The 21,283-nt window shown below is 47.2% G+C and overlaps 2 protein-coding genes across 4 annotated transcripts; one reads left to right on the top strand and one right to left on the bottom strand.

The window, feature by feature from the left end:
• Positions 1–662: 662 nt before the first annotated feature.
• On the bottom strand, positions 663–6,129 carry DDX20 (DEAD-box helicase 20). 2 transcript variants are annotated; one of them, XM_015885344.2, is made up of 11 exons: positions 5,917–6,129; positions 5,562–5,656; positions 4,585–4,753; positions 4,391–4,505; positions 4,167–4,309; positions 3,914–4,052; positions 3,537–3,595; positions 3,060–3,142; positions 2,577–2,682; positions 2,389–2,490; positions 663–2,006 (listed from the first exon to the last, which is right to left on the bottom strand). In XM_015885344.2, the coding sequence occupies exons 1-11, from the start codon at positions 6,092–6,094 to the stop codon at positions 892–894; spliced, it is 2,304 nt and encodes a 767-aa protein (XP_015740830.1). In that variant the 5' UTR covers positions 6,095–6,129; the 3' UTR covers positions 663–891. The 2 variants fall into 2 exon arrangements, with proteins under 2 accessions (XP_015740830.1, XP_015740831.1); XM_015885345.1 differs by having other exon boundaries at positions 5,910–6,027.
• Positions 6,130–11,271: 5,142 nt separating this feature from the next.
• On the top strand, positions 11,272–19,172 carry INKA2 (inka box actin regulator 2). Of its 2 annotated transcripts, none has more exons than XM_015885381.2 (2): positions 11,272–11,361; positions 17,417–19,172. In XM_015885381.2, the coding sequence occupies exons 1-2, from the start codon at positions 11,326–11,328 to the stop codon at positions 18,368–18,370; spliced, it is 990 nt and encodes a 329-aa protein (XP_015740867.1). In that variant the 5' UTR covers positions 11,272–11,325; the 3' UTR covers positions 18,371–19,172. The 2 variants fall into 2 exon arrangements, with proteins under 2 accessions (XP_015740867.1, XP_032305173.1); XM_032449282.1 differs by lacking the exon at positions 11,272–11,361 and adding an exon at positions 11,452–15,915.
• The last annotated feature ends 2,111 nt before the right edge of the window (positions 19,173–21,283 follow it).

The following is a 21,283-nucleotide window of genomic DNA, read 5'->3' as shown; positions in this document are numbered from 1 at the left end:
GGACACCACGGGATCTGCATGGGATTACTGCAACAACGTTAAGAACTCTCACAAGCAACAGAATTTATCCACAGAAGCGTTTTGTATTTCCCAAGGTTGATTTGGAAGCAGCTGGAGGTGAGCAACCAAGTATCCTCAAAGGATCCCACCTGTACTAAAAATGAAGTTCCAAAATGAGCATGAAGTCAGTCTCGTGTCTATAGCCTAAGCCAGCCATTACTTTCATCTTGTCCTGCTTCAAGAGAGCCACATAAAAAAAAAATAGAGCAACCAAAACAGGAAATACAAATTAGATTTAGAAGTAACAGGTAATTTCCTTTCTAATTAAAGCTTTCCTGTAAGCATGGCAGGTCTGAAACCGCTGCACCCTGAGGACAGCTGCGCATCTCATACATAATTAAACCATCCCCTACTGCACAGCTTGCCATTTATCTAGCTCTAGGAATGTTCTTTAAGCAGCGTTAATTAACTGCACTTAAATTAACAATACAGGTATCGAGATGCAGGTTTTAGTCTGCCACTATTAACTGGCATATTACCAGTGCCCTCTGGTTAGGAATTAGAGGAAAGAACAATCTCTGACTGTAAGCAACTTCTGCAGCCTCACAGTGAATTCATCTTCAGCCAAAAATCACCAGGGAAAAAAATCAAGTGGAGAAAGCTGGGCTTGTTTTGCATTTAATCCTTATTGATGTTTCTTACACAGAAGCAACCAACTTTCCTTTTGTTTACTTAGCATTTTAAAGACTGCAGCTGAACATTTAGTTGTCTGCTATTTCATTTTATTAACAACTTGTAACAACACCACTGCTGGAATGCATATAAAACAGTTACCTGGACACAGCCTGATAATAGAAAAAGACAGTACTTTGCTTAAACAACAGCAGTACATTAATCACCACCTTCCAGCAGTTCCTGAAAGTACACTGAGTTGACGTAAGCATTCATCCACATCAAGTGCCTGTAACTTCTCCTGTAGTGAAAGTGAGAAACTGCAGCATAGTAGTTCTGCCATGCTTGATAGTAAGATTTCCAGTAGTCTTCATAGCTCCACATCTCATGAGGAAAGTCAGGAACACCATCATCCCAAGAGCCACAGGAGCAGTCATCTCCAGTTTTCCTTGGGCCAGTATCAGTATACTGATAGGAATGCTTTTTCTTTTCTTTGGCGTTTTGTTTCAGAGCTTTCTTTTTCACCTGATTTTGCTTTGGGACTTGTGAGGGCTCCTTCAGCTTCTCTGGTGTGGGACAGAAGCCTGTAAGATCCTGACAGGCAGTGGGGACATCACTCTTTACCTGCCTGTCTGAATATGCCTCAATACATGAGTTATTTTCACTACTGTGAGAGGAAGCCATTGAACTGTATGAAGAATCACTGTCATCAGACAGAAGATCATTTGCTACCGTGTCTCTATTATGTTCCACCTCTTTCCACTCTATACCACCATTTCTGGGGAGTTCACGTTGATCTCCTGGGCCTGAATAGCTTCTTACAATTTCAACATCTCTCTCCAACCCTTCCTTAATAAAGTATTCATAGTCTTCAACAAAGTCTGAAAAGCTCCAAGGACTGCTCTGTTGGTTTTTGAAGGATGATAAGCATGGAATTCTGGGCAGATTTCTTTTGAAGGCTTCCTCATCTGGAACCTCTGTGTTACTCTGCTCAGCTGTTCTGGAAACAGCTTCTACCTGATTTTTCTGCTTTGTATTGCAGTTGGAGGTTTGGGAGTTTCTGCTGCTTTTTCCCACCTTAGCAGAATTTGTGTATTTCTTCACCTGCTTTTGTTCCAAAGCATCTTTTGGCTTCTCTTCAGAAGAATTACCAACTGGAAGGTTAGAAGGAGGCTGAGGTACCTCTGTAGAATTATTTTGGACAGGCTGAAGTACTGGTTCTTCTGGTTTAAGACACACGGTGTCAGAATTCACAGAAGCCCCTGTGTGTACAACAGGCTTGACTTCAACATCCCAATCTTCAAACTGATCCATCATTCCAGGAGGAATAGGCTCTGCACAAAAGGGCAACAAGCAAGCACTCGATTACATGCATCCTCCCTTCTGGAATTCAAATGAATACTGAAGTCAAATGCAGAAAGGCTTAATACTAAGTTCCTAAAAGCTCCTGGAGTTCTGTAATTATAAGAAACAGCTGGATTTCGAGTTCCTGTCTCCATCTACAGGCATGCACTGCAGACATTCTCTATTCCTTTGCATTACTGCAACAGTTACACAAGTGGTCACAAGCACTGAGGATAAATCCTGACAGTACCAAAGTTAATTCAGCAAATATTCACGTCAAACCTGAAGTCTTGAATGAACAGCAGAAATAAATAGGAGAAATGTATATATATGGATGGATAGATACAGCTGCATTCACAAGACAGAACATACCAGGTAAAGGAAGAAGCCGTAGGTTACATTTCTGAGCAATTTTCATCATCATGTTTTCCTCCTCTCCACGGCAGCAATAGGTCACAGATAAACCTAAAGTTCCTGTGGTACAAAACAAAGTATAATCACCTCACTAGACCCAGCAGAACTGGTGCAACCTCGAGAAAACCACATGACAGTGTTCTTACCAAAGCGGCCAGCTCTGCCAATACGATGCATGTATGTTTCCCAGTCTAGAGGAACATCCAGATTGATGACCAGATTCACCTTTTCAGCATCAATTCCACGCGACGTCTCAAGTAAACAAAGTCAAAAGGGGATTTGTAAGTGAACGTGCTTAAAAAGATGTTTTTAAATGCAACACATTTGGGAGCAACTGCTCATGTAGTAACTCGAGTTGTTGCAATACGCTATAAAGCATCTACAATTTTCCAGTGAGTCTACACAGAGAACAGACATCCTGCATTGGAATGTAAGAATTATGGCTGAGTGCTTCAAACATAACCATTGCTCTATGTGAAGTTGTACTGTGGGTATACTACACTAAGGAAAGCCTAATCCCACCCAGTGCTCAAATCAAATACTTGAATAGCACGTCTGTATTCTAGTCTAATTGGTTCTGAAATGGTTTTGTTTGCAGCAGTCACATACACTATGAAACACCAACTCACCAAGTCTGTGGATATCAGAACTCTACAGTGGAATTGCTTTAATTTAGCCATAGCATCAAGCCGCTGGCTTTGATTCATGCTGCCTGGGGGGGAAAAACAAATAGATTATGTTCAACAGATTTATGCCTGTATAACTCCTAGAAAACACTACTTTATAAACTATAGATGATATGAGAGGTAAGCTTGAGAGAAACTTCCTCAAGCATCTATTCTAAATGAGTAAATATAATAAGCAAGACAAGTTTGAAAATAAATACACTTGGGCAAGTATTCATAACATGATTCTCAAACAAACTAGAAGCTTCATCAAAGCAAAAATTGAACTAACATGCAAGTCTTAGAGACCATGAAGATTCTATTGCTCTTCTTAGTTATTCAAACAGAGGCCATGTAAATCAAGCTTTCAGGATGTATTTTCTTATGTTAGATCATATTTACACACCATTTCAACCAACAGAAAGTTCTAAACAGGTTTACCTGAAATGCACTCAGCAGGAAAGCCTCTGGATGTTAGTATTTCAGCTAGATGTTGAGCCCTAATAGAATATACACAATAAAAACAGTAATTAAGACTGCACATATAACAGCCCATGTATGTTCCTTAACACAACACTGTTCTTTACAGGCAAGGACTCTACTATCATCTTATGGACAGTTCCTTTATAAACAGACATGAGCAACAGATAATAGGACTCAGTGTAATCTAATGTACTTCTGTGCTGAAGTTTTACTGTTAACATTTCAGACTATTCCAACATTTCTGTCCTGTATTTCAGAAACCTGCATATTGCTTTGAGATCTTTAAAAAAGGTGTTAAAAAAAGACGCAAATTCATCCTTGAATGGGTTTATTACCTGCTATGCAAATTCGAGAAGACCAATGCTTGATTAAATGGAATCTTGCTGAACAACTCTTGCAGGTGCTGGGTTTTTTCCTCAAATGTTTTATGTGGAAGTGGATGCGAATTCACTATTTTATAATACTGCTTCAGCCCTGAGCATGAAACCAAGACAGTCATTAGATTAAGGATGTCCATAAAGACACAAAAGCTAAGCTGCTATTTTAGCTCACAATCTATTGACAACATGATCAATAAACACGACTCACCAATGAGACTAGGATCAGTAGGATTCAACCTCACAAACGTTGGTTCTCTCATGTACATTGTCAATGCATTAGCTAACGATTCAGGGTAAGTAGCTGAAACAGCAAGCATCTGTTTATTGGCTGGCAGTGAAGAGTAAATCCAACTATGAGAGACAAAAATGGGAATGAATAACAAAGATTAATCTAATCTGCAGATAAATACACAGGGTAAGTGGTTTTCTCACTTGATCTGCTCCTGAAAGCTGCCTTCTTCCAGCAGCTTGTCTGCTTCATCAAGAATGAAGAGCCGGATACTGGCAGTATTCAAGTAGTCCAACTCTATGAGCTGTTTTATTCGACCTACATATGAAGAAATACAAGTAAACTTAGCTTCTCAAATATTAACTTGAAGTTTAAGCTAAGTGAAGCATGCCCATACCTGGAGAGCCAACCGCTATGTGGCATTTCTTTAGCCGGACTTTATCCTGGCTCAAAGGAGTACCTCCAATGAAGACATGGCATTCCAAACCTTCCATTTTGATCCCAATGGTTGTGATAACAGCATGAATCTGCACAGCGATCTCTCGAGTTGGAGCCAAGATAAGAACCTGCGAGTAACAAACAGCTGTGTTTGAACACCACTGAACAGCTTGTAAGATCAAAGCACATCAAGTTGTGATGATTTAGAACCACAGGACGGTTTGGGCTGGAAGGGACCTTTAAGATCATCTAGTCCTAAATCCTCTGCTATAGGCAGGGACACCTCCCACTAGCCCAGGTTAATCACATCCCCATCCAGCTTGGCCTTCCAGGGAGGGAACCTCCACAACATCACTAGGCAACCTGTACCAGTGTCTCACCACCCTCACATTAAAGATATTCCTCTTAATATCTAGCCTTTGTGGTGCTCAGGGATATGATTTAGCGGAGGGTTTTTAGGGTTAGGATACTGGTTAGGCTGCGGTTGGACTTGATGATCTTCAAGGTCTTTTCCAACCCAGGTAATTCTATGATTCTATATCTCCACTTTAAAAGCATTTCCCTCCATCCTGTCACTATAAGCCCTTATAAAACACCCCTCCCTGCTTTTCCTATAGGAGAACCCACCAAGTAGTGGAAGGCTGATATAAGGGCCTGTCAGGCTGAAGAACCTCAGCTCTCTCAGCCTGCCCTCATAAGGGAGGTGCTCAGACTTCAAATACAGCTGTTTATATGCAACATACGAAGGGCTCGGATATGTTCTTAGCTATGAAAGTAATACAGCAGGCGTTAGAATACAAAGAAGAAGAAGGAAGGGGATAACTTCTATAGGTGCACACAGAACGAAAAGAGCCCCATAGAACAGAATGCCCCTTCCACAACATGAAGAGACCACCTCCATAAGGCCTCGGAACCAGGTTCTGTACCAGGTCTCACCTGCGTGGCCGGGCTGTCCAGCAGCAGCGAATCCAAAGCGATGGTGGAGAAGACACAGGTTTTACCGGTACCGGACTTGGCCTGTACGATGAGATCTAAAAAGAACCCATATATATCAATGGGAAAGGCCTCTCACACCCCCCAGAACCCATATATATCAATGGGAAAGGCNAGAACCCATATATATCAATGGGAAAGGCCTCTCACACCCCCCAGAACCCATATATATCAATGGGAAAGGCTTCTCACAGCCCCCAGAACCCATATATATCAATGGGAAAGGCCTCTCACACCCCACAGAACCCATATATATCAATGGGAAGGCCCTCTCACACCCCCGAGGCCTACCGCTCACCCAGCCCACAGCGCCCCAACGGAATGGCCTTTAGCTGCACAGGAGACGGTCTATGGAAGCCAGCCGCCTCCAGCCCCTCCAGAACCGGAGGCGATAACAGCAACGAGCCGAAATCAGACGGGCCACCGGGCAGCAACACATCGCGGGTGCGGAACCGGCCTTCAACGGGGGCCGCCATCTTGAGAGCCGGAAGAGATCGCTCGCTTTATCACGCGAGAATTCAGCGCCCGCCGCACCGCTAGGGGGCGCTATAGGCGCATTGCGCTGTGTGTTATCAGTGCTTATCAATGTGTGTTATCAGGCTGTGCTTATCTATGTGTGCTCTGATCTGTCCTGCATAAAAACGCTGCAAAATAAAGCCACAGTGCAGCAATGCACCTCAACCACACGCTGCTTGTCATCCTGACACCTCCAGGAAGCCTCAGTGTGCGGTGGTCTGCAGTCAGAATGCAATTCGTTCATCCTGTTTGCATTTATAAGGCAAAATAAGTGGCTGAGTCGATTTGGTTATTATCTATTTGCTGTTATTTGGTTGTTTCTTAGCATGAAATGAGATGTTCCTATAGATATCTGAGCACACAACAGCCCTGCAGGGAGGGCAGATGGTGGTGGCAGGGCTGGGGTGACATCCAGCATCCTCTTAACCCCATTTGTTCTTTAATTGCTAAGTGGATATTCCCCTTTGGGTCCTCAAAGTGGAAACGGGTCTCCAATGAGATGATTCTCTGGATACATCCAGGAAAGGAGAGGGACAAGGAGATGTAAGAAAAGCTTTGGTTAAAGGCAGCCTCTTATAACCCTTTTAAATTGATGTGATTCAAGCAGACAACAGAGAGCAGTCAGGACTATCTGTGCTCAGTGGGGAAAGGCAGAGAAGAGGTGATAAAACATCCCCGTGCAATGAGCTGCTCCTCCTTTCTGCTTCCCTCACCTCTCCCTGAGATATCGGGCGTGTTGGGGTCTGGATGCAGAGATCACTGTCCTCTGCCATGTAGACAGACACATCACCTTAATTCACAAAGACACCAATGTCTGTGGAGGCTTAATCAATTTTCTGAGCCCTCCACTGGAGTTTGGAGGGAGGGATTCCAAACAGACTCAGTGTTTCTATGCTGCATTGCCCATCTCCACTTGTTTTTGTGGCTGCATCAGATCAGCTCCTGCAGTACTCACACAATCTATGGCTGAAAGCTGTGGCACAGGCTCTGTCTCTTTACTTTTGCATGACATCCAAAGTAACACCAGACCCCATAAGACTAACACGTGGAGTGCAAAGAAACATCCATGCATCTCAAGTACCAGCACTGAGTACTCACTACAGATTCATCCATCTCTTTGTAACTTATTCTCCATCCACTACAGCTAAATTCCCTTATTAACTCTTTGTAAACACTCACAAAGAATTTCTACTGGCTTCCAGAGCTGTCAAGCTGTGTATATCCTTATAAAATACATTCATTATGGGTTTGAATGTAGTTACTGTAAACAAGCACCTGCCTTGTCTGATTCCTTTAGCTTCAAAGTGTTGGTCTTTTATATCTTCTAAGACTTGAAGTTACTCAGAACAAGTCTTGGTTTCCATAATATTTACAAAATAGTTGACAAGTGAGATAATCTCATCCTCCCTTTGCAAATGAGTTTGGTTGAAGGCATTCTCTGTTCTTTGCAGCACACGGAAATCACTCTGAGGAGCAGAGTATGTATTTGTGTTTACACTGCCATAGTAACTGTGTGTGTTCTCCGTACAGTCAAAGTGCCATTGATGTTAACACAGATAGTGGATTCATCTTCACCACCACTGCAGAAGCAGGAGCTGATGCAGCTACTTCCATACTGAAAAACCTCACATGCACTATTAGTAATAATCTGGAAGGGAATGCCCCATATCATGCATAGTGCCAGACGGGCAGCAAGCAACCAGAGCTCGTCACTCCACCACATTCCCCCATTCCATCTTTAATGACCATGACTTGCAAAGACAGAACGTTACTGTTTGATTCTTCCCACATTCCACTTCCAGTCTTTTTCTGACCCTTCGCTTCAGCACGCATGAATTAAATAGCAAGCTGTCCCAGCCAAGGGCCCTGCATTATTTATCTGTGCTGTTTGGAGCCTAACACGGTGGGTGCTGAAGGAGGTGAGGAGCAGAGGTTACACACAGATACACAAACACATGTGTTATCCTTTCCCACAGGAGAAAGTTAATGAAGTCAAAGCAAGCCCTTGGTTTTCAGATATACGTTACCTTTTTGTTATTACTCAAGGCTTGCAATTGAAGGAGAACTTCTAAACCCTCCTGTGTCTTAAAAAAAACCAGTCTGGGGGCTTTTTTGTTAGAGAAAGGCAAGTATAATGCAGGATTTCACTTCAAGTATGACAACATTACAGGGACACAAAAGAAGACACAAAAACATCAGAATATCAGCTCAGATAACCTATTTCAGCTATGGCAGTGCGGGGTTTACAATGACTGCCCACAGTTTGCAATAAATAAATGCCATCTCGTTTTAATCTTGGATAAGCTTTTATACGAAGGTTTGCTAAATTATTTTTCAGCTTGTATGAAGATGATTCAGGTCACCCAAATGCAGCCAGCCGAGCTGTAATCCATTCTGGAGCTCCAGATAGCACAGTGAGTGCAGCAGTTCTGCTGCCCTGGCACTTACCCCACACTTCAATGCTGGCTGGGGAGTTTCTGGGGCTGGAGCCTTTACTTCTGTGCTGCAGGCATAGCAGGGTATGGGCCTGAGAGGGATTCAAGAGCCACAAGTGCAGAGATTGCATACAACCCCATGGAATAAATGGTTCTGTTTGCAGGGGAAACTTCACCACTTAATGCACAAATATAGAAGCAGAATCCAGGTTTTTGACCTGATATTCTTACCTACCTTGTGGCTGGCTGCTTATGGCCCAGTGGATTTTAAAGGCGATGGATGCAATTTAGGTCACGCTGCAGCCTCAGCAAGAAGAGATTTGCCTTCGGTGTGCAATAAAGTAAAACTGGAAGAAAATTCAGAGATAAGCACGGTTGTTAGTTCAACAAAGAACAGCCTCGTGAAAGCACTGGATCAATGAACTGAAAGACAACAAATGAGATGAGGAAGCCCTCAGCTGTGAAGGGATGGATGTGTTCTCCAACAGTGAAGGAACGAGGCAGTTCACATAAGTGGGTGCAGCTCTGAAGGCATATTCTATTTTTTACCCAAGGATCTCAGTTTTTCATGTTATGCTGCAATAAGCCACATTGTTTTCTGCTTAAGGGGGTTTTGCTTTCAACTCTGTGCTTTCTTGGAGTCCTGATTTTCCAGCACGATGCACCATCTGCTCATTGCTCACACAAGGGAGCAGGGCCTGCAGTGTTGTCCCCACTGAGAACCCAAATGTTGGGCTGTGGGGAAATCCCACTGAGGAAATGCTTTTCATTTTCCTGTTCCCTTCCAGGTTCCTTTTAGTTTGGAGCACACGGATATTCTGCTCCTTTCTATATCAGCCTCACTGGACATATGCAATCCTAGAGGCTAAAAAACTGACCAGAACAACGACCTTAAACAGGAGCCAAGCAGAAGCTAAAACCTTTTTGCTGCTCATCTGCTGGCAGATCACAATGCTAAGTCCTACAACTGTTACAGAGCTTTCTGGAGCACAGCATCTGCCAATTGCCATGGACATGTGCAATAGGTCCTGTATGCTGGGCTGGAAAATGCAGTATTGCTCAACTTAGATTTGATGCTTCCAATAATAATATGTATGCTGTTTTTTGCTTGTTTTAAACAGGAATATTCCAAGTGCTGGGAAAAGCACCATTTAATATAATGATAAACAAACAACTGCTGTAAAGGAAACAGTGGGGTGAGAGCCTGGGATAATCCCTGATCTGATTTCATGCTGGTTTTGAAGATGCCAAAACCACAGCGCTCAGTAGCATCCTCCTTTGTGTAGACACAGCTAACCCAGAGAACAGAAGTTGTTCCTTCTTGACGGCTGTGGGTCCTCCTGCAAACAGACCCTTCAGGAAGGCACAGAAAGAGGAGGGAGGATCTTCCAGTGTAGCGTGAATAATGGGTGGAGGCAGGCGTTCCAGCCCATGTTCTCCACACGATGCCATCTTTCTGATTTTCTACCACTGACTGGCTGTTCAGAGCTGCCATATGACACTTGACATGCATGGATAAGCAGGGGAGCAACATCCCCCAGCCCTGGGCTGTGGGGAGCATCCAGCTGGCCAATGAACCCAGCCAGACTGCAAGAGAAGGTGATGGCTGGGCCAGTTGGCTGAGACCTTAGGGAAGATCAGGCCTGGCAGGTGTCCTGCTCACCTCCCAGAGTGCTGTTAGAAGCAATTAACTTTTTGATAAGGCCATTTCTTTAATACATTTATATCTTTGCTGCCACACATTCTATAAAACCTTGGAAAGAGGAGCAAGTTTTGTGCCTCCTTTCTTTTGCAAGACATGGAAATCATGCAGAAAGAGGCTGGGAATCTTGAACAGCAATGGGAGAGATGCTGGAAGGATCAGCAAATGTGAACTCCTAAGCATTTCCCAAACATACATGGAAGCCCAGAACACCAGCTTGTGATTTAAGCTGGGTTTTGACACAAAGGTCGGCTTTCAGAAGCACCGAGGCTGACTTCTACAAACAAAAATGTCACTAAGGATAAAAAATGTTTTCCTTCAAAAGAATTAAAGACCCGAAGAGCAAAGGCTGCAGTCGCTCTTTGACAGTGCTGACATTTACAGCAGAAAGCAAGTAATTGTCTCCCACCCCAGACGTGAGAGCAGTATCACTCATTCCATCAAGTTCTTTCCCACTGCAGAGTGATTCACACAAGCCTTGTTAAGCCAGCACAGGGATCTCAGCGTTTATTACTCCGACAACTCATAGTGCACAGGAGAGGAAAGCAATTAATACCTACATTAAAATACATGAGAAAGGTTGGAAAAAGAGAAAAAATCAAAGCCTTCCAAATTGAGTGCAGCAGCCAAAGCCCGGCTCGATGATCTCTAAGGTCCCTTCCAACCCGCACGAGACTGTGATACTATGATAGAGGTGTTTCCTGGCTCCCGTGTCCGAATGGGGATGCGACCGGCGATACCCCGCACAGCAAAGCGCAGTTCTCTCCCAGGACAAGGAGCAGTTCTGAGCACTGGAGGTGGGATGGGTCTCTGGGCAGCCCCTCAGCGCATCCCCCTCCCACTATCTGATCTCCCATCCCCGCACCACCCGGACCCAATGCCAACAGAGGGGATGCGGGGCCGCCCCGTCTCTCTGTGCCCGCTCAGGTTGGGGCCGCCCAGCGGGGCGGGCAGCACCGGGACCCCCCTCCCTTTCTCTCCCTTCTCCTCCCCTCCCCGCTGTGTGCAGGCGGAGCGAGGCTCAGCGCATGGAGGGGCCGCACTGAGCCCGGCCATGGAGCAGCACCTGCGGCGGCTGAAGCAGGAGCTGGTAGGGGGCAGCGGGCGGGGGGCGATGCGGGGGTATGCGGGGCAGGGGGGGCTGGACACAGCTGGAGGGTCGAGGTGCGAGCGGGAGCTTTAAAATGGAAAAGAAGCGGCTGTCAGCGGAGATCGGGAATGAAAAGAGCGTTTGTGGGAGCGTGCGATAAGAGTAAGTTCGTAGGGATCAATATGATGAGAAGAAAGAGTGTGGTTGTCAGCGTCGGACCTTTGGGAAGATGCCTCTTCTTGAATGGGAAAGCCTTTGTCGTCGATCAGCGCTGTTTTCTCGCTCGGATTCGGATTGTGAGCTCGCTGGCAGAACTTGCAGGGGCTTGTCTGCATTGTTGGTGTGCGGGGCTTTGCTGGGGATGGAGCAGCGTTGGGAATCGTCTTCGGAGGTTTAGGGAGCAATGCAGCCATCTAATAAATAGATAATGAGAACAAAAGGGGAAGACGATGCAAAGCAGAACGGGTAGGTGAAGTTTTTGGTGTAGGGTTTAACAGGATGGTGATTTTGGATGGAGTTCTGGAGCAGAGGATCACACACGGTGTTCCTATCCTTACAGGAAGCATTTCATGTATATAAGCAACACTGCTGAGTCAATAGAGAGACGTGCCAAGGTCCAGCTGTGCTGCGGGCAGCTCCGGAGCCTCAACACATTGTAGCCTGGAAGGTCTTTAAAAGCTGAAAGGTGGATTAAATGAGTAGCTTCCAAAAGAACGTGCCTAGAATAACACTGTAGCAATACATACATGCCATTATTAGCCAAACTATTGTCACTTTGAAAACTTATTTCAGCCTGAAATTCCCAGCTCGGTGCTGCTCAGAGCACAGCAGTGCCAGGGTGCTCCGAAAGCACTGCTGTCATCAGCCATGCCAGCGAGCAGTGATTTACTGAAGGGAGGAGGTCTGTATTAATTAACATAACTGTAAGTGATAACCTCAGCAATAATAGCTTTTAAGAATCAATACTGGAATTAAACCTGGAATTAAAATAGATTAATGTTTCTTTAAAGGCCGGCTAGCAGGGCAAGAGACAGCTGGGGCCATCTGCGCTCAATGGTGAGTGGGAATGGAGCCTCCTGACCCTGCTTTCCTGCTACTTTCTACATTACATGGCAGGTTTTGCCTCCAAATATTAAATGCACCAGAACCAAGATTCATGTGGGAAGGATTCGGATTGTTTGCACTGCCAGATAGAGACAACAGCTGCTTTCTGAGCAGCTGAATGGGAGCCTGGTCAGAGAGCATCACCCTGAGTTGAGAAGCAGAGATATGCAATGTGTGCAGGAGCTGATCTGGTCAGGGGAGGGGGGGCTGTTTAGAGCCAGCCTTGCTGGGGCTGGGCAGCACAAGGCAGAGATGTGAGGCCTCCTGACCTGTGTGCCTGGTTGAGGATGCTGTGCCCGGATATCCCAGCACAGCTGTATGCTGAGCTCACACAGCCCTTTGCCAGACAGGGCACAGAGCAGCATGGGCCCAGGCATGTAAACCCAGCCTTGGTGTCAAGCTCTGGGAATGCCCCCCAGGCTTCTCACAACAGCTCCTGAAGATAAACGTGGCCCATTTCAGTCAATGAGAAGGCTCATATTCCTACTGCATGTTTTCCATTGTAAGGCGATAGTTTCTGGCATGTGTGGTGTCCCTTTGATTGGAATTCATTCAGAAGCTTCCACTCACAGGCGCTGGGAAGCCAGGCACAGCTCAGCTGACACAGCCATTCATCACAGCCACACGTGAGCCCAGCGTGGAGCTGCAGCCATTCCTGACACTGTGGCTCCTTCTCAGTGCTGGCATTGACTTCAGGAGCAGCTCAGCACCCCCTGGGTCCATTCACAGCCCTTCAGCTTCTGGATATAAGATACAGAGACTTTGTTCCCCTCTTCTAGTTTGTAGGGCTGACATGGGGTACGTCATGCTCTGCCACTCCTTCTGGCATCTGTCCTTCATATGGCAGTCATGAAAACCTGCCACAGCGCTTATGCAACTTCCATTAATGCAATTAAGCTAAATACCGAAAGACTAGCAGCCAGACTCTGAGTCTGCAAAGATCCTCCTGAGGCACAGAAGTATCTCAGCTTTCTGAGCTGCTGCGTGTTGTCTCTCAGCAGCAATCTGTGAGCATTTAACTGGGGTGTGGGCACCACCAACCAGCTGGGCACAGGGAAGGACACTGGTCCTATTTAACAGCAACAGGATGGGAGGTGACGGCCTCAAGTTGTGCCAGGAGAGGTTCAGATTGGACATTAGGAAATGTTTCTTCTTAGAAAGAGTGGTTGTATGGGAAACTGGTAATCACAGCCTGAACCTCTGATTAATCAGCTGAGGCAAGTGTAGGGTCAGCTGTGGGAGACTGCTGGGCTGCAAAATGCCGTTACAAATGGTGGTTGCAATTGAATGGATGGAAGCAGAGTAAGGAAGACAGCTAAGTGCTGTGAACCATGTCTTCCATGGCTAACATCTGCTTGAGATCTGTTCAACCTCCTGGGAAAACCTTTGGTAGAGTTTCAGCATCCTTCCTCTTTTAGATGCACACTCACGGTTAACACCCTCATTTACTCTAGAAGGAAAAGAGCTTAAGATGACTTGAAATCCATGTGAAGAAATTCAAGGACAGGCAGAACGCTGCAGGCTGTAGCATCCAGAGAGCACAGCTGGAGGGAAGCTCCCTATGCAGCACAGACCTGAGCTGGGAAAGGAGATTAATCACAACGACCCAAACAGAAGCGGAAACAATGTGATCAGCTCAGCACTTCTGAAATCATTTTGGTCTCCATTAGGTCACCCCTTCTAAATACCAATTGTTTCTGTCTGGTTCTGTTGCCTATCAGCCCTATTATTACAAGCTGCTATTTGCCGTTTGCTCTTTCCTGTCTTCTCAGGAATAGCTTCCTCCTGTTGCGTTGCTTTTACCTCAGAGCCGGACATCTGTCTTCCTCCTCATTACACAGCCGTGCTCAGAGCCCTTCTGCCCTGGTTCCGCCTCAGCTGCAGCCCTTGTCAGGCAGTGCATAGAAGGACTGAGCAGGCACTCATTGGATTTGGGATCATAGAATGGCCTGGGTTGCAAAGGACCAAAATACTCATCCAGTTCCAACCCCCTGCTGTGTGCAGGGTCACCAACCACCAAACCAGGCTGCCCAGAGCCACATCCAGCCTACTTGTTGAACCCAACTTTGAGGCATCCAGCTTTAAATGACAAATTCAGATCCCCATGAGCTGTCGTAGTTCCCATCTGTCTGCTGTTGGAAGCAGAGGTGAAGCTTTGCAGCCCCTTCCCCTGCGCTCTGGCTGGGATTTGAAGCTCACAGGAGCACAAGGCGGAACATCTCCTGCTGCCCACAGTGGCTGGGTTACATAAAGCCACTTGCATAACCTCTGTGAGTGCATTCGGGGGCTCTGTGCCAGATGAGGGCTCTATGGGGTTTGTGCCACGCTCACACTCTGTCTCATGTTGCACTTCAGTTCCTTCCATGTGCAGGCTCTGTGCTCAGTCCTGTGTTCCCAACATCCTTCCCACTGTGTCACTGCACAACCAGCATCCCAGGTCACTTAATGTCATCCCATGGCCAGCACTGTGCTCTATGTTCTGATGGAGGCGTTTCTGTTTTTGCTGCTTAAAGCCCAGAGAGCTGCAAAGTGGGAACCTGGAGAGGTGAGATCCACTTGGCAATGGGGAGGGAATGGCTGTTAGGCATGAGGGAAGAAACTTTTCTCCCCAGAATTCTCTCTCCAGGGTGCGTACTCTTAATTACCGCAGAGTAATTACAAGTGGATGGGATCCAAGGCCCTGCAAAACGATCTCCAGTCGGTGACTTCACTTGGGCTGGGTCTCATTCAAGGCTGATTCTGCACTGCGAGCAGCATTAGATAGTGCAGGCTTCTGTAGGATTGGGGTTTGTTGTCTTTCCAACTTCCACAACCTGAACCTTCAGCAGTGTTTGTGAGCAGAGTTAAAAGACTCGGGGCCTTTGAAACCCTTTTAGTGAAAGTGGGATCAGCTCCTTTTCCCAGGGGGGACACTGCAGCCATCCCCAAAATCAGCATCCAAACCTCAGTCTCCTTCATGGGAGAGCATCAATGCAAAGGAAAAGGGCAGCTCTGCTTCTCCAGGGGCTCACACTCCCTAGGCTGGCATTGGATCCTTTGCTTGGATGAGGGGAGTGCTGGAACGGGGCTCTGGGACTCAGATCCTGAGTCCATCTGCAAGAAACGATCACACGGATGACAAATGCTGCCCTATGAAATATTAATACTTAATAAAGCCTCTCCGGATGAGGCATGCATTGTAATGATACCACCCATCATGGGGGAGTTAATTGAATCAATGAGGTGAGCAGTAGAGCCGGCCAGCATATGCTGGGGTTTGCTCAGCCCAGTCATTACCAAGGACCCTTGTCACTCAGCGCCGTGGTGCCTGCAGGGGATTTGATGAGAGGCAGCCAATGGGGGGCCAGGCCAGCTCCAAATCCAGCTTTTTGCAAAGCCCCAGATAAAACAGACTTCCATTAATAAGGCGAGAAAGGTTAGGACGAGAAGCATTACAGCAAATCTGGAGAGGTAAGGTGATAGTTTCGTCTGAGGCTTGTAGAACATATGGCCTCAGCTTTTGTGCTGGTAACCCGAGTGCTGGTAGTCTGGAAGTGGGGCACTATTTGCATATCTGCAGAAGTAGAGGTTTATTTGCTGGGGTTAAACAATGAGGTAGTTGGGGACTCTTGGTAGTAAATGGGAGGTTGAGAGCTTCTCTGGGTCTTCATGAGCAGCTCATTTGTTCTGAGTGATAACTGAGTTTCTTGGGAGGGAGGATTTGGGAAATCACTGCAGTCTGCTGGCTTGGTTTTGGCTCTGGGTTGTGAAGTGCAGGTAGAGGTTGGTGGAGCTTGTTGCTTTTGGACTTGGGTTGTTGCAAAAGAGCAAAGCTTTGGGTGTCTGCTCTGGCATAAAGCTTAGGTTTGGGTACAGAAATGAAAATGGAGCAAAGGATTGAATTCATTTAGCAAAAGCAAAGGAGAGGTAAAAAGCCAAAGCTGGAGATGGTGAAGCTGAACAAAAGGCACAGCTGTTCTTAACCTTAAACTTGAAAGATCTGTGGCTACACAGAAAAGAAATGCTGCGAGCCTTTTAAAGGGTTTGTTTCTGGCAGTGTAGGCTAAAGCTTTTCCTAGACAGCGCTAATCTGCTCTGCAAACCACCTTGCATGGATACCATGTCTGCACCTCCAGCCCCATCCCCTGCTGCTCTCCCTCTCCTTCCCATCCCCTCCCTGAAGTGGCAGCTGTTGGAAAGTATCGCCCATTTGTTTTATGGCTCAGCTTTGGGAATGTGATCCGGATCCCACCTAAAGAGAAAGCAACGGAGCAGAAGAAGATGGGAATGTAGAAGCTGTGGAGTTTCTCAAGCCTAATGTGGGAAGTTAAGCCATTATGGCAAATTTCGGGGATAAAGCAGAGCTGCTGCTAATGCTTTTAGCATGGGAATCAGAGATTGCTGCCTGCTTGGAAGTGAGTTTGGAGTTTGTTCGATGTTACCTCTGAAATTTGGAGTGAGTTGATGTTTCTTTGTCCTCCAGTGGGAAGTGCCTGTAAGGAGAGAGTTGGGCTCTGAATAGGGATTCTATAGCAATGTGTGATCCTCGCTGGGGTTTCATTTACTGTTAGCACTTCGGGTATAGAAACAGTTCTCAGGGGAAGGCACAGTCTCATTATTCCCACTCCTGATTTCCGTTTGTTCTCTGCACAGTGCAGAGCAAACAAAAGCAGCAGTGAAGGCTCCAGCTGCAGGCAGCCCGGCTGCTCCCAGCCCTGCGCCTTGGGGCTCTGCCAGGCGATTCCTGCCATCTCCAACTATTTGTTTTTGTTGTCAGGTCACAACACCCCGCTTCTTCTGTCAGCTTCTCTTGTTTCCAGAGGGTCAGACTTATTTTTAAACTGTTTCAAATCCCTGGAGAATTTGAGACGTATCCGATGGCCGTTCCGTACCGTGTTTGGATGAGGGGAGGGGAGGGAGCTCTGCTGCTTTTTGGGGCTCCCACTGACCGGTGCTTGCTTCTTCCCCGCAGTTGTCCATGAAGGAGGTGGGTGACGGGCTGCACCAGCAGATGAACTGCATGATGGGCGCACTGCAGGAGCTGAAGCTGCTCCAGGTCCAGGCAGCTCTGGAGCAGCTGGAGATCTCAGGGGGCCGAGGATCCATCCCTGAGCAGCACCTGCACTGTCAGGGAGGAACAGTGGGGCTGGAGGAGCGGCCGCAGAGCGGGGCAGGGGCTGGGGGCTGCAGCCCTTCATCCTTCACCTGCTCCATGCCAGCATTGCCCCGTCCCACCTCGCTCCCAGAGAGCAGCCACCATGGAGACATCCCCTCTTCCTCCTCCTCTTCCTCCTCCCGCATCCAGGAGAGCTTCTGCTCCAAGGGACCTTCCCCAGCTCCATCCAGAACAGAGCATGCACATCGCAGGACATCTGAGTGCAGCAGCCAGGGCACGGCTGGGGGATGGCCAGTGTGTGATGACAGCAGTGACTGGACGTCCTCCCTCATGTCCCAGAGCAGAAACAGGCAGCCCCTGGTCCTGGGGGATAACATCTTCGCAGACCTGGTTGGGAACTGGTTGGACCTGCCTGAGTTGGATAAGAAAGGGGAGAAAAGCGAAGCATCGCTGTCTGCTGGCAGGTCCCAGGAGCTGTGCAGGAAGTTCTCTCTCACAGCCAACATCTTTAAGAAGTTCCTGAGGAGTGTTCGACCAGACCGGGATCGGCTTCTCAAGGAGAAACCTTGCTGGCTGCCACCTGAAGACAAGCAGCCCGAGATTTCCAAGAGACCTAAAAAGACAAACAAACTCAAGGGGACATTTTACTTCCCTCTTCATGGGAACATCCAGAACCATCACAGCAAAGCGGAGAGGTGCCCAAAAGTGGAAAGCCATATCGAGAAAGCCAAAATGGGCACCAAGAAAGTCCATGACACCATAGACTACACCCAGTCCGGGTTTGATATCAATACAGCTGTTTGGGTCTGAGTTGGTTGGTGGTTCCCCCAAGCATCTTCCAAACCAGGGACCATACGTTGTGCTCTGCCAAGACCAAGCAGGTAGAGCTCCCTGTGGAGTGAGCTGTAGCTTCAGCCATCATCAACATGTGGAATCTCTGCTGGCTCAGCCCCATGGGAGCCCTCAGGGGCTGTTTGTGGAAACCATTGGCTTCTTTGGCAGCTTTTGGGGTGAACCAGCTCCCAGAGCCTGCAGATGTGGGTCACCTCTGGATGAAGCAGCTGCAGCACAAAGTTCACTGTGTGTGTGTGTGTATGAGTGTGCAAATATACATATAGTTTTATAAGGAAAACCTTCTCCTGCTTGCGTGCACTTCAAACTGGGTTACGAGCCTGGCAATTTCAACAGTGACCCCAAAAGACTTCTTTGAAAGGAAGGCAAATCCTGAATTCAGAAGGCAGCTTTACTCGGACAGTCGCCCACTGCAGGTGTTGGATCCCAACATTGCTGCATTTCAGCTGTTTCTCCCACTCTCCTTTCCCTGCAGACAGAGCAGCAGGATGAGGTTCATGCTCAGAGCACTGTGACATCAGCCTGTTTCAGCAGCTTTGCCTCTTTCCCCACACTTTTCTCCCAGGGGAGTCACAATGAGACTCAACACAACGTTGCCACGGATGTTTCTTGTTGCACTGTGACACAATTTTGCAAGAGACCTTTGTGATGGTTTTGTTTCTTATGCTGTGGTGTACAAACCCCGTCCTGAAAGAACCAAGTTCTTCAGCATCCCGCTCTCCAAGAGCAACCAATAAAACAGCATCAGCCCTACACAGAGCGCTCCGTATTGTGGTGTTGGTGTCCAAACTGTGCATGTCAACCTCAGCCCCCAAACCCCAGCTCATGTGTGTGTCTTCAGGTCTCATCCCACCAGGGGATACATCCTGAGGGGCTGCAGGGCTCAGCACGTGTCTGAGTTCTGTGGTGTTGGGTTGCAAAAACCTGTTGTGGTCACTCCAAGTTTAGGAGTGTGAGCAGCAGCGTTTGGTCTTTCAAACATGCGACTCTTTCAGCCTCAGCCCTGGACACAAGGGCTGATGGAGCAGAGACATGGAGGGAGAAATATTCCCCCCTGCCCCCCCTTAGAAATTAAATATAGGCACAAGGCAAGCCCTGCTTCTGCCCATACAAGGAGAGAAGAGCGGGTCAGCATCTGCCAGCGCTGCTCAGCACTTTTTCAGGAACCTGAGTTGCAAGCAGCTTTTGTTTTCCTTCCTCACAGGCTTTAGGGCTGATTGTTTTCTCTCCCATTTCTCTGAATGCTGAAAAGCTGCTTTTCAGTATCTTATTTATCGGCAGCCCTTCCTGTTTATTACAGATGCCCCCCCCCACCCTTGGTCCCCTTCAATCCTTTCCCACCAGCAAAGAGAAGGAGCTTTCTATAAGCAGCAACAACACCAAACAGCAGAATGCAGCACAACGGCTCCTTCCAGCACCAAGAACCAAACTTCCCCCTTTCCTTGGCTGTGCAGGCAGCCCACCCCACTCCCAGCACTGCTCCTGCTGCCTTTATACACATCCAAAGGGTATTTTGCATGGCAGTAGGATTTACTGGGGTGTTTACATTGACAAGCAATCCAGCCTTCAAACAGCCACTTGAAAATCACCCAGTAGCTGCATCTCCACATCCTTGGGAGAAATACATATATATATATATTTAATTAATATTCCTTAAGAGGCATTCAGACAATAAGGACTATCAGCCGAGCCAGACGCCCTACCCCTTTTTGTCTCCGGAGCAGGATTTGCTAATAGATGTGGGGAGGATTTGTGAATTACCATTTTACTTCTCCAGGGACTTTTCCCGAAATGATAATGGCTTTTTCTCCTCTTTCCCCCCCCCCCCCCCCGTCCCCATGAAACTGCCATGAAATAGTTCCCTGTTATTAAGTATGAGACCTACCTAATTAGCACGATGACAGTCTTTAATGAGGTCCTAGCCGTGTTCTGCATCTTTGATAGGTGCGATTAATACCAAACCCTGTGTGGTAATTAAAGAACCACGTTCCCCTGTCAGCCTGCCCTGTGGATGGCAGCGCTTGAAAATGAAGCTCAGGAGTTTGGATTTATTAGAAATCTCAGTTCTTGGGGCCGTGCAAAGCCCAGAGAGGATCAGAGGGAATTTGACACCAATAACATTCAGACAGTGGGGGTTAATGAGGCAGCAGCACTGCCCAGCTCTGCCCATTGACTCCCATTAATGCCCAGCACTACTCAGTGCTGCCCATCACTACCCATATCTGATGCCCACCACAGCCAATTGCTGCTTGTGCCATGGGCCCTGGGCAGTGTTTGTGTCTGTCCCAGTTCACTGTGTGCAGAGCTGTGGGCTCTCCCATCTGGTGCCCTGATTCCCAGGGCTGCTCCTTGCTTTGCTTCCATGCTCTCCCATCCCATTCAGCACTGATGCTCGCAGTGTGCTTCACACAGTCAGATGGCCTCCAGAAGGCACACAAATGTGCCTGTAATTAAAAAAAACCCTATTTTCAAAAGCATTTCACAGTTTGTTCTGACAACGGGATGGGCTGACGCTGGGCAAGAGGAAGGCAAACACAGGCATTGCCTTCTGACTCCCCCCACTGCTACACTGCTGTGCCCCACTAACTAGAAAGTGCACACAGAGCAAATTAAACAATCAGTTCCCCTCATATTGAGTCTGGTATGAGACAAGAAACCAATTGTCACATCCACACCCTTCACAGCCCAGTGCTGCTCTGTGCTCTGCTACCACCACACATTCCCCACCACCTTCACTGAGTTACTGACCATCAGCAGAATCCCTTCTCCCCCTTTAAGCAGAGCTCCCAAGAACTGAACCAACGCTTTAACACCCGTGTCTCCGCAGATGAGGGTATGTTTATCTTCCCTTTTGTTTATTGTACCCACGTG

The sequence above is a fragment of the Coturnix japonica genome, chromosome 26 (assembly GCF_001577835.2).
Source record: "Coturnix japonica isolate 7356 chromosome 26, Coturnix japonica 2.1, whole genome shotgun sequence".
NCBI lineage: Eukaryota > Metazoa > Chordata > Aves > Galliformes > Phasianidae > Coturnix > Coturnix japonica.
This window is presented reverse-complemented; position numbering and strand designations above follow the sequence as displayed.

Bases quoted from the DNA above. Each gene is read 5' to 3' on its own strand.
- DDX20 (XM_015885344.2), bottom strand. From the start codon at position 6,094: ATGGCGGCCCCCGTTGAAGGCCGGTTCCGCACCCGCGATGTGTTGCTG. The intron at 4,754-5,561 runs GTGAGACCTGGT...TGTTACTCGCAG, and splicing joins TGGACAGCCCGGCCACGCAG to GTTCTTATCTTGGCTCCAAC. The intron at 2,007-2,388 runs GTATGTTCTGTC...CCTTTTGTGCAG, and splicing joins ACGGCTTCTTCCTTTACCTG to AGCCTATTCCTCCTGGAATG.
- INKA2 (XM_015885381.2), top strand. From the start codon at position 11,326: ATGGAGCAGCACCTGCGGCGGCTGAAGCAGGAGCTG. The intron at 11,362-17,416 runs GTAGGGGGCAGC...TCTTCCCCGCAG, and splicing joins GGCGGCTGAAGCAGGAGCTG to TTGTCCATGAAGGAGGTGGG.